Consider the following 17,181-nt stretch of genomic DNA (forward strand, 5'->3'; position numbering starts at 1 on the left):
TATTTAAAGAAATCTCAGCTCATTTACCTTCAAAACACCCACATTGCGTTTTGACCACTCCACCCCCATTATAAAATTTTGAATTCGTCCCTGGCCTTTAAAGCATGTCAGCATTACCAAATATTTGAAATTCAAAGTTAAACTTTGTTTTGTTTAATGACACCTCTAGAGCACATTGATTTATTAATAATCGGCTGTTAGATGTCAAACACTTGGTTATCAGAGGAAACCATCTACATTTTTCTTAATGAAGCAAGAGATCTTTTATATACATTTTCCCACAGACAGGAAATCACATACCACGGCCTCGACCAGTTGTGGTGCACTGATTGGAACGAGAAAAAGCCCAAACAGCTGAATGGATCCATTGAGATAATTCGATCCTGCGACGCAAGCACCTCAAGCAACCGACTGAGTGGGAAAAACACCCCTGCCCCACCCCTCGTGTGTAAGGTGAACAAATTCAACTGTCATACGAGTTTAGTACCTAGATTTAAATAACTTTGAAAGGTCAACACCTGTCGAAATAACAACTGCAACGGCCTAGTACACATTTTACTATCCTCAAAGACAATGGTTCAAATAATTCATTTCACATTTCATAAAATTGACACGATTAAAAAAAAGTAAATTTTTTTTAAAATGATATAATAATAATAATAATAATAATAACAATAATAATAATAATAGTAATAAGTTTTAAAAATAATATTTTATCATTTCAGTAAAGATAATGTATTTTTTGTTGTTTTTTCCCTTCATATTCCTTCATATTCAATAGTATAAATAGTAACTGACATAAACTAATTCTCTCTCTCTCTCTCTCTCTCTCTCTCTCTCTCTCTCTCTCTCTCTCTCTCTCTCTCTCTCTTTCGGCAGTCATTTATTTTCGAAAGAAAAGCAAGCTAATTTCATAGTGGTCACTACCATGAAGTTCGTTGAGATACAGGGTTAGAAAAATAACTGTACGCCACTTGAAATTAATTATCATTGACTGCCGTATGGCAGTTTTGACCACCATAAGCATAAGAGACGAGTTGGGGAAAGGGGTTTGGGGAGGGGGCAATGGCCACGTTCGGGCAACATGAGCTGGCCTGATAGTAATGCGAATATAAATATACGTTGTTTTCCACATTCGGATATTTTCGTTTCATTCGGGCAATAAAAGTCAGCCTGCAAACCCCTACCCCCACCCCTTCTACCAAGAAGGGAGTCTGAATGCTTATTGTGACCAAATCTGTCAGGTGTAAAAGTGTCATGAGTAGTTAGTCTGTTTAAAAGTATCTATGTAAATTGTGTATGCATATTATTGACAGTATGATAATTGTTCAGGGGTTACTGTTTTGTTTTAGTCGGTGTAGTGACCTATTGAGCTGTTAAAACCCACTATTTCTATTAATTGATAAACCAATGATATGGTTGGTTCGGAATTAAATATCAGTTAGAAACATGTTGTTATTTATGAATCCCTTGGCACAGATAACACAATCAATAAAATCAACATCTTGCTTAGTTGAAGTAAAATGCGACGAATTGCACTTTCCTTGTTTTGGGTGCCATATTGGCGGCCATCTTGGATTTAAATTAGGTTGGGGTAGTTCAAAATGAATCCCTTGACACCGTCATAGACAGTTGTTTTTTGTCATTAGTGATAAAATACCCTAGATATTGCCAGTACTGTTGTGTGTTTTGGCAGCAACGTTAAATATTTCAAAAATGCTCAATGCTGCCAAGATTGTACCCCTCGGATCCTTAATCTTGCACCTTCTAAAGATGAAAAAACCGCTATGAACAATTGTGAAGATCGAAACAACTACTCGTACATAAACATAGTAGAGACAAAACAAAGCACTCACTGACAATCAAAACAAATCAACAAACACAATAGATGAAATATTTATTTCACATTTTATAAGTCACACAATTTATTTTACACATTAAAAAATAATAAGAAGAAGAAGCAAGAAGAAGAAGAACAACAACAACAAGAAAAAAGAAGAAGAAATTATCATGTCAGTAAAAATGTTTCTTAGCAAACTACCATCAAATTTATTGGGATAAATAGTAACTGACGCAAACGGACCATAACTCGTACCGCGGCTGTGGGTAGCTTATTGATGCGAATTAATCCCCTTTTGCCAATCTCTCTCCTCTCTCAGAGAAAAATTAGCAAGTTAATTTCATATTGGTGTCGTTTATACATGAAGTTCGTTGAGCTTCAGGGTTAGGAAAATAACTGTACACTATTTGGTACTGGAGTTTGAATACTAGTGATGGCGGCAACCATCCTAATTATCATTTTACCTATGGCACTGTCCAGATAAATATTTACAAGCGTAATCATATGTCGGACGTTATCAGTCCGTAGACGTCGGTGGTGATATATCTACACTGGTCCGTGGCGGTGCGCCTCGACAGCCTGGTGGTGGTTATTTAGCATTGGTTGGTGGCGATACGTTGCCATAACCTTGTGGAGGTACGTTGTCATAACCTTGTGGCGGTGCGCCTGGATAGGCTGGTGGCGGTGCGCCTGGATAGGCTGGTGACGGTGCACCTGGATAGGCTGGTGACGGTGCACCTGGATAGGCTCCATGAGCTGGCGGAGGAGTCCACATCGCTGACGGTGGAACGCCAATTGTACATGAGTCGGTATCTTGATAAAAGAAAAGTAATTAACATAACTTGAATAATATTAACAACACATACGTACACCGGTATTGTAAACACTGAAAACGCCTCTCGTTAACCTGCAAGTTAAACTGAACAATAAACATGTACTTATGTAAGCAATACATACTTACTTGTATTATAAAGTAGGGACATATCCAAAGTGGTTTAATTTGGGGGTGGGGGATGGTGGAATCCACCAATCGAGAGTTGCAATTACCTTAATATAACCCCATCGTACACTGAATGTCATTTTAAAAAGTAATTAAAAAAAGACCAAACAAATAGCATTATGCATCTTAATTCCAGCGCTAAACATGGATGCCAAATAATATCATTGTATTGCATTTTACACACTTGTTTTCCCTTCATGTCCCATAGCCCTATCATGTAACCGGCGGCCAGCATATGGCAAAGTGAAGTAAAAATAGAATTAAATGAGAGTGCTCTTCCTTGCACGGGTACTCGAGTCCTGTGAACGGACTCGAGTTTTGCTAGACTAGGCCTGTGTCCGAGTACTCGAGTACTCGTGTACTCGTGGGGACCATACACCTCAGTGCTTTCAAACTAATAAACTGGAAACGTTCGAGATAAATAACCTTAGCTAATAATTCCAGCGCTAAACATGGATGCCAAATAATATCATTGTATTGCATTTTACACACTTTTGTTTTCCCTTCATGTCTCATATCCCTATCATGTAACCGGCGGCAAGCGACCGGCCTCGGTGGCGTCGTGGCAGGCCATCGGTCTACAGTCTGGTAGGTACTGGGTTCGGATCCCAGTCGAGGCATGGGATTTTTAATCCAGATACCGACTCCAAACCCTGAGTGAGTGCTCCGCAAGGCTCAATGGGTAGGTGTAAACCACTTGCACCGACCAGTGATCCATAACTGGTTCAACAAAGGCCATGGTTTGTGCTATCCTGCCTGTGGGAAGCGCAAATAAAAGATCCCTTGCTGCCAATCGGAAGAGTAGCCCATGTAATGGCGACAGCGGGTTTCCTCTCAAAATCTGTGTGGTCCTTAACCATATGTCTGACGCCATATAACCGTAAATAAAATGTGTTGAGTGCGTCGTTAAATAAAACATTTCTTTCTTTCTTTTCCGGCGGCAAGCATATGGCAAAGTGAAGTAAAAATAGAATTAAATGAGAGTGCTCTTCCTTGCACGGGTACTCGAGTCCTGTGAACGGACTCGAGTTTTGCTAGACTCGGCCTGTGTCCGAGTACTCGGGTACTCGTGTACTCGTGGAGACCATACACCTCAGTGCTTTCAAACTAATACAACTGGAAACGTTCGAGATAAATAACCTTAGCTAATACTACAAGCAAATATAATTAGAGATCATAATTTAATCTATCATTTTTCTATTTATTTTATTCTTATTCATATTTAAATGGGCTAATTTCTGATGGCACTATTCTGTATATCATTGTTTACATTGTTATAATGTTAACAATAAAGAACTTGAACTTTGCTAGACAAAGCGCAACAAACATTTACTTGTCTAATAGACAATGTTTGTTAGTTTGTTTTGTTTAACACCAATCATCGGCTACTGGATGTCAAAAATTTGGTAATTCTGACACGTAGTCATCAGGGGGAACCCGCTACATGTTCCCTATATGTATTTTCCCTACAGGACAGTACATACCATACCACAGTCGTGGTGCACTGGCTGAGACGAGTAGTAGACAATGTGAGACAAAAATACTTTGTTTGGTAGACATGGGACAACACATACTAACTTGTCTGGTAAACATAGAAAAACACACATTTATTTATCTGGTAAACACTGGACAAGACACACGTTTCTAGCAAATATTGGACAGCACATACTTTTGTGGCAGATATTGGACAACACACACACTTACTTGTGTGGTAGACAATGAACAACATACACTTTCTTGTCTGGAAGACAATGGACAACACAGATTTACTTGTCTGGTAGATAATGGACAACACACACTTACTTGTCTGGTAGACAACGGACAACACACACGTACTTGTCTGGTAGACAATGGGCAACACACACTTACTTGTCTGGTAGATATTGGACAACACACACTTACTTGTCTGGTAGACAATGGGCAACACACACTTACTTGTCTGGTAGACAACGGACAACACACACTTACTTGTCTGGTAGACAACGGACAACACACACTTACTTGTCTGGTAGACAATGGGCAACACATACTTACTTGTCTGGTAGATATTGGACAACACACACTTACTTGTCTGGTAGACAATGGGCAACACACACTTACTTGTCTGGTAGACAACGGACAACACACACTTACTTGTCTGGTAGACAACGGACAACACACACTTACTTGTCTGGTAGACAATGGGCAACACATACTTACTTGTCTGGTAGATATTGGACAACACACACTTACTTGTCTGGTAGACAATGGGCAATCCACACACTTACTTGTCTGGTAGATAATAAACAACATACACTTACTTGTCTGGTAGACAATGGACAACACATATTTACTTGTCTGGTAGATAAAGGACAACACAAACGTACTTGTCTGATAGATATTGGACAACACAGTCTTACTTGTCTGGTAGACAACGGACAACACACACTTACTCGTCTGGTAAACACTGGACAACACATACTTACTTGTCTGGTAGACAACGGACAACACACACTTACGTGTCTGGTAGACAACGGACAACTCACACTTACTCGTCTGGTAAACACTGGACAACACATACTTACTTGTCTGGTAGACAACGGACAACACACACTTACTTGTCTGGTAGACAATGGGCAACACACACTTACTTGTCTGGTAGATATTGGACAACACACACTTACTTGTCTGGTAGACAATGGACAACACACACTTACTTGTCTGGTAGACAATGGGCAACACACACTTACTTGTCTGGTAGACAATGGGCACGCCAGCAATGGTTCTCGTCTGAAGGACGGTGACGGGTCTACCATGTCGTTTCACGCAGTAATAGACGCAGGTGATGATGAAAAAAATAACGAATATGATTCCCACGACGGAAATCAAGATAATCCATATTCTGTGAAAACAAAACACTCTATAAGACGCTTTAGGTAGCACTGAACTAAATAACTAAACATGAAGATGGTCCATACTCTGTGAAAACAAAACACTCTATAAGACGCTTTAGGTAGCACTGAACTAAATAATTAAACATGAAGATGATCCATACTCTGTGAAAACAAAACACTCTATAAGACCCTTTGGGTAGCACTGAACTAAATAACTAAACATAACGATGATCCATACTCTGTGAAAACAAAACGACGCTATCAAACGCGTAACGTCCAGCTCGGTCAAAGTGCGAAGTGACCGGAACTTTTGACAGCGCAATTAATGTGTCTTTAAATTTGTAGTTCACATATGTGTGTTAACAGTATGTGTTACCAAAACTAACAATGACATTCTCACCAATAGGTGTGTAAGGAAGTCAGTTAAATGTATCATTATTTCATCCACATATCTTAGGCCTAAAACACACCGGATCTGCATCTAGATCTGGCAAGTATGGTACCAATCGAAAATGAAACGCGTTGAATCGAATGTGACAAAATACGTCGCGTCTGTGCTGGCGTCAACTACAGATCTGGCAACAGATGCCATAAAACACGCGTAATATTTTCGCACTACCAGACTGGCAGCTGTGCAGTGTTCGAGTCTTTTTTGTTTTAATTTTTCTTAATAAACAGCAGGAAAGATATATATTAATTAATGTGAAATAATCGTAATTATTGTTGATGTGATTTGAACGCAGTCAATTTTATTGATAACACGTAACAGTTACAGACCCAAAGGTCAAAAAACACCAGACATGGTGACTTTGCCAAACTCTCCAGACCCAGACTCAGACCCAGACTCAGACCCAGACCCAGCTTCGATGTATTATGGGCCTTACTCGTGCGTACCGGCCTCGGTGGCATCGTGGTTAGGCCATCGGTCTACATGCTGGTATGTACTGTGTTCGGATCCCAGTCGAGGCATGGGTTTTTTAATCCAGATACCGACTCCAAACCCTAAGGCTCAATGGGTAGGTGTAAACCGCTTGCACCGACCAGTGATCCATAACTGGTTCAACAAAGGCCACGGTTTGTGCTATCCTGCCTGTGGGAAGCGCAAATAAAAGATCCCTTGCTGCCTGTCGTAAAAAAGTAGCCTATGTGGCGACAGCGGGTTGCCTCTAAAAAAAACACAGGTTAGAATGACCATATGTTTGACGTCCAATAGCCGATGACAAGATAAAAAATCAATGTGCTCTAATGGCGTCGTTAAATAAAACAAACGTTTACTCGTGCGTTTTAATTGGAGTTCAGTATATCATATATATAATGTTCTGTCACGGACATTGTAATAGAGATTGCACCGGTCTCGGTCACTCTGTACTTAAAGGTCCGTGTTCGTCAGTGGGGGAATGACATTTAATCAGTGGCACAGTGCTCGCATGATTTGCGATGAGTCGCAGTATCGATCGCGCTCTATGGACTCGGGTATTTTTTCCTCCTCTTCACAACTGGTAAGGCAAAGGTCGTGGTATGCACTGTTCTGCCTGTGGGACATTGCATACAACTGTGAATAGATCCCTTGGTGCTTGTTCCGATTAGCAGCAAGGGATCTTGTATTTGCGCTTCCCACAGGCAGGATAGCACAAACCATGGCCTTTGTTGAACCAGTTATGGATCACTGGTCGGTACAAGTGGTTTACATCTACCCATTGAGCCTTGCGGAGCACTCACTCAGGGTTTGGAGTCGGTATCTGGATACAAAATCCCATGCCTCGACTGGGATTCGAACCCAATACCTACCAGCCTGTAGACCGATGGCCTAACCACTACGCCACCGAGGCCGGTCACCCTGGGTAATGTTACTAATATACTTAAATGAAAAACAGCTTGGTGTATGGTAATATATATATTATGTGAATAAAACGACTTGAATTTTGAAACAAAATATCAATTAAAAGCGGACGGGACGTAACCCAGTGGTAAAGCGTTCGCTTGATGCGCGGTCGGTCTAGGATCGATCCCCATCGGTGGGCCCATTGGGCTATATCTTGTCCCAGCCAGTGCACCACGACTAGTATATCAAAAGCCGTGGTATGTGCTATCCTGTCTGTGGGATGGTGCATATACTAATGGAAAAATGTGGCGAGTTTCCTCTAACACTATTTGTCAAAATCACCAAATGTTTGACATCCAATAGCCGATGATTAATAAATCAATCAAAGTGGTGTCGTTAAACAAAACAAACTTCATTTAAACGCAAATACATATTTAAGAGAGAGAGAGGAACAGAGAGTCAGAGGAAGACAGAGAGATAGAGGGACAGAGAGAGACAGAGAGACCAAAAGAGACGGACAGAGAGACGGGCAGACTGTGCGAGGAAGGGGCGGACGGACGGAAGGACGGACAGACAGACATGCAGAGAGACAGACAAAGAGAGAGATATGGAAACAGAGAGACAGGCAGACAGAGGGACGAAGAGAGAGAGAAAGAGAACAGACAGACAGACAGACAGACAGAGAGACAGACAAAAAGAAAGACAGACAGACAGACAGAGACATGCAGACACAGATAGAAAGACTGACTCACGGAATGGAACAGCAGTATCGTTTATAAAACGACCCGCAGCAACCGAATGAACACTCGATGTTGTCTTTCTGAAAAAGATCAAATCAGAACTCTATTAACGTGCCCATATACCACTACAGTTTCAGGCGCGTCCATCCTGGGCAAAAGGGTGAGGTTAAGTTTGAGGTGGGCGGAACTTAGTATAGGCATGGGTGAGGGGGTGGGCTGGTGGGAGAGAATTTCGAAACTGAATTGCATTGTGTAACGACCAGACTGGCCTGGGAATGACTGAAAAAGCCTTAATTTTGAGGTAACCGGGTACGGAAGTGTATGACTATGGCTTAAATTAATCTATGGGGTGTGACATTTTCTAAAACTGGTTCCAAAAAAATAGCGGCCCTTTTTCAAAAAGGCCGTTAGCCTGTAATTAAAGGGATAGTCCTGAGTTTACAACTACTGTAAAACGATTCCGACCAATAGAGCCTTTTTGATGACGTAACATACAAATTAAATACATTATCATATTTAGAATATCAGTGTCTGTATTTACAAGGTGTTTGTTGTTGTGCTAATGCTTGTAGTAGCCCAGACCGGATTTTACCTCCCAATAGGTACGAAAAAATATATATCACGAATTAAAGTAAAAACTGAGTGTTACAAACATTAGTATACGACCGCAAACACACTCGATATACAGACACTGGTATTCTAAACCAGAAAATGTATTTAGTATGAAATAGTAGTCACCAACAAGGCTGTGTTATCGCAAACATCTTACAATGGCTGCAAACTCAGGACAGTCCCTTTAAAATTGTATATCTACAACAGTTAGAAATGTGATCTTAGGATGTTCAGCAATTCTAGATTAATTGAGGCAACTAGAGCCTGTTTCATCAATTAAACATTTTCTCAAAATCAAACTTCGTGGAATCCTCATGCCTGGGCGTGGTGGTTTGTTGCTATATCAACCAGTAGAGGTATCAGTGCAGTTTGCATTGGTAGGTGTCTTCAGTTGGAAGGAAAGAACTGTTTTATTTAACGACACACTCAACACATTTTGTTTACGGTTATATGGCGTCGGACATATGGTTAAGGACCACACATATATTGAGAAAGGAAACCCGCTGTCGCCACTTCATGGGCTACTCTTTTCGATTAGCAGCAAGGGATCTTTTATATGCACCATCCCACAGACAGAGTAGTACATACCACGACCTTTGATACACCAGTTGTGGAGCACTCGCTAGAACGATAAATAGCCCAATGGGTCCACCGATTTTCCGTTAGTGGTCTTTTCTTTGCAAGCACTCTCTTCTTATTGACAATGTCACACTCGTCTTATTGGCAATGTCACACTGACGATTGTTCAACATGGCATGTGCAGTTAGTGTTGCTGTATCTGGTGGCTGCCATTTTTTATTCCTAAAACAATATTTCTTTCTCTTTTTTTAGGTTGGGAACGACTGAAATTGTTCAACTTTCTTGATCATTATGCTGTAAACCGAGCATTTTCCAAAAATCTAGCTGTGACATTGTGAGCTCTATCTATACTTGTTTTGTCCTGACATACAGTGTCTTCGTGTCATTCAATATGAGTTGTATATACTGACATCACTACTGCCATCTATTATAATCTTTACTTGTCTTGTCCTGACATACAGTGTCTTCGTATCATTCAATATGGGTTGTATATACTGACATCACTACTGTCATCTATTATAATCTTTACTTGTCTTGTCCTGACATACAGTGTCTTCGTATCATTCAATATGGGTTGTATATACTGACATCACTACTGCCATCTATTATAATCTTTACTTGTCCTAACCACCACTGACATACAGTGTCTTCGTGTCATTCAATATGGGTTGTATATATTGATATCACTACTGCCATCTATTGTCATCTTTACTTGTCTTGTCCTATTCACCACTGAGACACAGTGTCTTCATGTCATTCAATATGGGTTGTATATATTGATATCACTACTGCCATCTATTGTCATCTTTACTTGTCTTGTCCTATTCACCACTGTTACACAGTGTCTTCATGTCATTCAATATGGGTTGTATATATTGATATCACTACTGCCATCTATTATCATCTTTACTTGTCTTGTCCTATTCACCACTGACACACAGTGTCTTCATGTCATTCAATATGGGTTGTATATATTGATATCACTACTGCCATCTATTGTCATCTTTACTTGTCTTGTCCTATTCACCACTGTTACACAGTGTCTTCATGTCATTCAATATGGGTTGTATATATTGATATCACTACTGCCATCTATTATCATCTTTACTTGTCTTGTCCTATTCACCACTGACACACAGTGTCTTCATGTCATTCAATATGGGTTGTATATATTGATATCACTACTGCCATCTATTGTCATCTTTACTTGTCTTGTCCTATTCACCACTGTTACACAGTGTCTTCATGTCATTCAATATGGGTTGTATATATTGATATCACTACTGCCATCTATTATCATCTTTACTTGTCTTGTCCTATTCACCACTGACACACAGTGTCTTCATGTCATTCAATATGGGTTGTATATATTGATATCACTACTGCCATCTATTATAATCTTTACTTGTCTTGTCCTATTCACCACTGTTACACAGTGTCTTCATGTCATTCAATATGGGTTGTATATATTGATATCACTACTGCCATCTATTATCATCTTTACTTGTCTTGTCCTATTCACCACTGACACACAGTGTCTTCATGTCATTCAATATGGGTTGTATATATTGATATCACTACTGCCATCTATTATCATCTTTACTTGTCTTGTCCTATTCACCACTGACACACAGTGTCTTCATGTCATTCAATATGGGTTGTATATATTGATATCACTACTGCCATCTATTATCATCTTTACTTGTCTTGTCCTATTCACCACTGACACACAGTGTCTTCATGTCATTCAATATGGGTTGTATATATTGATATCACTACTGCCATCTATTGTCATCTTTACTTGTCTTGTCCTATTCACCACTGTTACACAGTGTCTTCATGTCATTCAATATGGGTTGTATATATTGATATCACTACTGCCATCTATTATCATCTTTACTTGTCTTGTCCTATTCACCACTGACACACAGTGTCTTCATGTCATTCAATATGGGTTGTATATATTGATATCACTACTGCCATCTATTATAATCTTTACTTGTCTTGTCCTATTCACCACTGTTACACAGTGTCTTCATGTCATTCAATATGGGTTGTATATATTGATATCACTACTGCCATCTATTATCATCTTTACTTGTCTTGTCCTATTCACCACTGACACACAGTGTCTTCATGTCATTCAATATGGGTTGTATATATTGATATCACTACTGCCATCTATTATCATCTTTACTTGTCTTGTCCTATTCACCACTGACACACAGTGTCTTCATGTCATTCAATATGGGTTGTATATATTGATATCACTACTGCCATCTATTATCATCTTTACTTGTCTTGTCCTATTCACCACTGACACACAGTGTCTTCATGTCATTCAATATGGGTTGTATATATTGATATCACTACTGCCATCTATTATCATCTTTACTTGTCTTGTCCTATTCACCACTGACACACAGTGTCTTCATGTCATTCAATATGGGTTGTATATATTGATATCACTACTGCCATCTATTATAATCTTTACTTGTCTTGTCCTATTCACCACTGTTACACAGTGTCTTCATGTCATTCAATATGGGTTGTATATATTGATATCACTACTGCCATCTATTATCATCTTTACTTGTCTTGTCCTATTCACCACTGACACACAGTGTCTTCATGTCATTCAATATGGGTTGTATATATTGATATCACTACTGCCATCTATTATAATCTTTACTTGTCTTGTCCTATTCACCACTGTTACACAGTGTCTTCGTGTCATTCAATATGGGTTGTATATATTGATATCACTACTGCCATCTATTATAATCTTTACTTGTCTTGTCCTATTCACCACTGTTACACAGTGTCTTCATGTCATTCAGACTGATACTTATACATTTCATCATATACTCTGTATAGTCATTTGCGGGATTTGCGTGATAGAACCAGGGTGAAGGATATACTAATGTATCTCATCATATGTATGGACGAACAATATGTCAGCCTTACCTGATATACAACAGCGCATCCTATATTTATGACCAGCTAAAGAATAAGCAACACAGTATCATTATTTGGCTAAGACACAGCTCTTTCTAGGGTCACAACAACGGTCAGTATAATGATGAAGAATGTTGACCAGTTACAGCTGATCGTAAACTTGGAAATACGTGGGATATTGTTTTTGTAAGAAAATGTGGCAACAACCAAATTTGTTGGTCCCTGTACGAAAATGAACAATGAGCTTCACTGAACAATCTTCCATGTGGTATTGACAGTAAGAAAACTGTGCTTGCAAAATCTTTTTAAAAAATTTAGTAACTACCCCAAATGAAGACTGCTTTACCGGTTGATGACATTACGAGACGTCACAACATCAATGCGTGTATTTTGAAATCCTGCCAAATTTGGCTTTGAAAAAACAGATTCAGGGGTATATGTGCCACCCAAGGTTATAAATGGAGAACAATACATGAGTGGCCGTTAGATACCATTTATCATATCCCACCTCTTTATTTATCATTGCAGGCAAACATTAAAACTTTTTGGGTTATATTTTATTTCAGTTCTTCAAAACATCTTAACTAAACGTATCAACCATCAAAACTTAATATTTAATATAAAAAGTGTCTTTTAACACAAATATTTAGATTTTCTTTTATATATAAAAAATCCCCATCTCCATTTTAATCAGCCATCTTAATTGTTTAGAAACTCATTACCTGACAATATTACAAATAGTTTTAATGAACTTAGTGACTCCATAAACTTGGGATTTGACACCAAGATCACATTTCTAAGTGTTGTAGTTTTAATGATGGGCTAGCGGCCGCAATCTTGCTCGCACCAAGTTTAGAAAGTGGCATCTTATATTATCATGAACTATACACCCCAAAGATTAACTTCAGCCATAGTGTCATGCTTCCGGCCTCGGTATACTTCACTTTTCCTCACCTCTGTTGTAGGAATATTGAAGTCTTCCCAGCTGGATGTCTGGTAATAGTTTCGACAGGTTATCGCGTCTGCACCTACGCAGTTACATAAACAAAAACAAATGTATATAGCCAGGTGACATTATATATATATATATATGCATGTATGTATGTATGTATGAGAGAGAGAGAGAGAGAGAGAGAGAGAGAGAGAGAGAGAGAGAGAGAGAGAGAGAGAGAGAGAGAGAGAGAGAGAGAGAGAGAGAGAGAGAGAGAGAGAGACAGACAGACAGACAGAGACAGACAGAGAGAGAGAGACAGAGACAGAGAGACAGACAGACAGAGACAGAGAGACAGACACAGAGAGAGAGACAGACAGACAGACAGACAGAGACAGACAGAGAGAGAGAGAGAGTATTGGGTTTTTTACGAGTTTATTCCATGAAAACTAATTGCCACATTTACATTTGCTTTATACTCACGTGGCTTGAGTATAATTAACAACATTTTTAATATACATTATTTTCTACAACCCTTTATGCAATGCAACCCTTTATAAATTACAGTGTAGCAAATAAAAATTCATGGAGGATAGACACTTTAGTCAGAAGTAAATAGTTATAACATAAAAAACAGGGAAGTTTTCTAGGATATATATTTGTGTTCTAGTTTTGTAATAGCAATTTTTTTTTTAAAAGAACTTACACCACACCACTATACAGGGCCGTTCCTAAACTAGCTGGAGGGGGGGGGGAGGGGGGCGGGAGTATATTGCGTCTTCTCCAGGTAGACAAGAAGTATACTTTTTAACGAAAAATTACACTTTTTCTTTTGCTTGTTTTAAAGAGTGGGCTGGGGGTGTCAGCTAATATAAAAGTCAACATAAGAACAGTGACGGATACGGCGATCCCGAAACATTAAATACAATAAAATATCAGATAACCCTTCACCACTATCAGTCATTACTTCCTGGTTTGGGGCAGGATATAGCCTAGTGTTAGAGCGCTCGCCTGATGTGCGGTCCGTCATGGCACACCAGGACTAGGAGAGTACTTTTTAATGACACTTTTCCTTTTCCTTATTTTAAGGCGGGGGGTGGGGGTGGGGTGGGGGTGGGGGTGGGGGTGTCAACTAATATAAACAATGACCAATACGGCGATCCCAAACACTAAACACCTTCACCGCCTGTTAGTTTTTACTTCCTTGTTTTGATAGGCTGCTCTAAAATACATAAACCTCAAAATAAAGATTTGTCTCCAGTATTCCAGTATAGTGTCCTTAATATACAGTGTGTTTACAAATTATATTAAAAAACATATTAAACACCACTTACCAGAAACAAAAAACGTCAGTAAGATTAGACCAAATACATATACCCGATCTAAGTACGTGGTTGCCATTTTGTATAAGCTAACCTATTTCAGATCTACGTGTCGCACACTTGAATAACTTACTACAAAAGGCTGCACATACGTAATTATTGCGTCTCGGGTAGACATGCGCGCAGGGCATTAATATCACAAGGGAAGGTGTTTTACTAGCATGGACGTAGTTGAGAATTAAAGTAACTTGATTCTCATACACTGGATGTTATTTCTGTCTAAACCTTGGCTACTTGCTTGAAATAATATCGTTCTAAATCTAGGCATTAGTAGCCCATAATTATAAAATTTAATATGAAGAAAGGTAAATGCTTTTGTTCGTGAACAAAAAGTACAAACATTAGGATAACCCAGTACACAGCCCTTGCTGTTTCCAAATACATAGACCTTGCTGTTTCCAAATACACAATCCTTGCTGTTTCCAAGTACACAGTTTTTGCTGTTTCCAAGTACACAGTTTTTGCTGTTTTCAAGTACATAACCCTTGCTGTTTCCAAGTACACAACCCTTGCTGTTTCGAAGTACACAACCCTAGCTGTTTTCAAGTACACAACCCTTGCTGTTTCGAAGTACACAGCCCTTGCTGTTTTCAAGTACACAACCCTTGCTGTTTCGAAGTACAGCAAGGACTGTGTACTTGGAAACAGCAAGGGTTGTGTACTTGGCAACAGCAAGGACTGTCTGCTTGGAAACAGCAAGGGATGTGTACCTGGAAACAGCAAGGGATGTGTACCTGGACACATCAAGGGCTGTGTACTTGGAAACACATTCCTTGCTGTTTCCAAGCAGACAGTCCTTGCTGTTTCCAAGTACACAACCATTGCTGTTTCCAAGAGAGAGAGAGAGAATAATAGTAACGATATGTATCGTAATGATTAGTGTAATAATCATGTTCGGCGAGACTTACCCGAAATCAAAAATACCAATATCAGTAAACCAACAAGATACACTCGATCCAACCACGAAACGGCCATCTTGTGACTAGCTAGTTCTAGCCAGATCTGAGTGTGAAGGTATAGTGTCGTCACTCATGCATTAAATACGACCATGCCTCGTCACTAAACGTACACATGTAACTTGACGCAAGTGCGACGTCATTAATAGGGAGACTTTTTCTCTTCTTTAATTTTAATTGCCTGAGGTGCGATGGGTTGCAGGATCGATCGACCTCGGTAGACTAGTCGCTTTCCTTGCCATTATCGAGTAGGGTCAATATCTCTCTCTCTCTCTCTCTCTCTCTCTCTCTCTCTCTCTCTCTCTCTCTCTCTCTCTCTCTCTCTCTCTCTCTCTCTCTCTCTCTCTGTGTGTGTGTGTGTGTGTGTGTGTGTGTGTGTTTCTCTTTCTCTCTCTCTCTCTCTCTCTCTCTCTCTCTCTCTCTCTCTCTCTCTCTCTCTCTCTCTGTGTCTCTGTGTGTGTGTGTGTGTGTGTGTGTTTTTCTCTCTCTGTCTGCCTCTGTCTGCTCTGCTCTCTCTGTCTCTCTGTCAAACTCATGCCCCCCTCCTCCCCTCCCCTCCCCCTCCCCTCCCCTCCCCCTCCCCTCCCCCTCCTCCCCTCCCCTCCTCCCTCCTCCGCCTCCCCCCCCCCTCTCTCTCTCTCTCTCTCTTTGTTTCTCGAAGAAATGACCTATATGTTAGACATATTCTCTGATTGTTTTCCCCCGTTACAACCAGTGCCGCACGACTGGTATATCAAAGGCCGTGGTATGTGCTGTCCTGTTTGTAGGAAAGTGCATATAAAAGATCCATTGCTGCTGCTGAAAAACTGTAGAGAGGTAAGACTAAATGTTAAACTTATGGCACCTAATGTTTGACATCCACTAGCCGAGGCTGGACGTAGCCCAGTGGTAAAGTGCCCGCCTGATGCGCGGTCGGTCTTGGATCGATCCCCCATTGGCTTATTTCTCATTCTAGATAGTGCACCACGACTGGTATATCAAAGGCGTGGTATGTGCTCTATGTCTCTTGTCACCATCCTGTTTGTGGGATGGTGCATACAAAAGATCCATTGCTACTAATGGAAAAATGTAGCAGGTTTCCTCTCTATGACTGTGTCAAAATGACCATATGTTTGACATCCAATAGCCGATGATTAATAAATCAATGTTCTCTAGTGGTGTCGTTAAACAAAACAAACGTTAACTTTTTTACCACTAGCCGATGATTAATTAATTACTGTGTTCTAGTGATATGGTTAAACAAACAAACTGTACAGTTATTATTTAGTAACATCATAGTCATGCTTTAAAAAAAGAGTTCAAGATACTAGTATTTATAAGTATTTGGATTTTTCAAAATAATACTTTGATATATACATGATTCTTGCATTTTGGACAAAGTTCACTGAAATAGATAGCAACAGTAATATGCTTCACCAGTTTTTGGGCTATTTCTCGTTCCAGCCAGTGCACCACGACTGGTATATCAAAGGTATGTACTATCCTGCC

The 17,181-nt window shown here is 39.8% G+C and overlaps 1 protein-coding gene across 2 annotated transcripts; it reads right to left on the reverse strand.

The window, feature by feature from the left end:
• Nucleotides 1–1,884: 1,884 nt before the first annotated feature.
• LOC121369216 (protein shisa-4-like) lies at nt 1,885–15,746 on the reverse strand. Of its 2 annotated transcripts, none has more exons than XM_041494148.1 (5): nt 15,646–15,746; nt 13,379–13,452; nt 8,288–8,355; nt 5,570–5,721; nt 1,885–2,653 (listed from the first exon to the last, which is right to left on the reverse strand). In XM_041494148.1, exons 1-5 carry the CDS (start codon nt 15,710–15,712, stop codon nt 2,430–2,432), a joined length of 585 nt encoding a protein of 194 aa, XP_041350082.1. In that variant the 5' UTR covers nt 15,713–15,746; the 3' UTR covers nt 1,885–2,429. The 2 variants fall into 2 exon arrangements, with proteins under 2 accessions (XP_041350082.1, XP_041350081.1); XM_041494147.1 differs by lacking the exon at nt 15,646–15,746 and adding an exon at nt 14,690–14,818.
• Nucleotides 15,747–17,181: the final 1,435 nt, after the last annotated feature.

This window comes from Gigantopelta aegis, chromosome 3 (assembly GCF_016097555.1).
Source record: "Gigantopelta aegis isolate Gae_Host chromosome 3, Gae_host_genome, whole genome shotgun sequence".
Classification (NCBI taxonomy): Eukaryota; Metazoa; Mollusca; class Gastropoda; order Neomphalida; family Peltospiridae; genus Gigantopelta; species Gigantopelta aegis.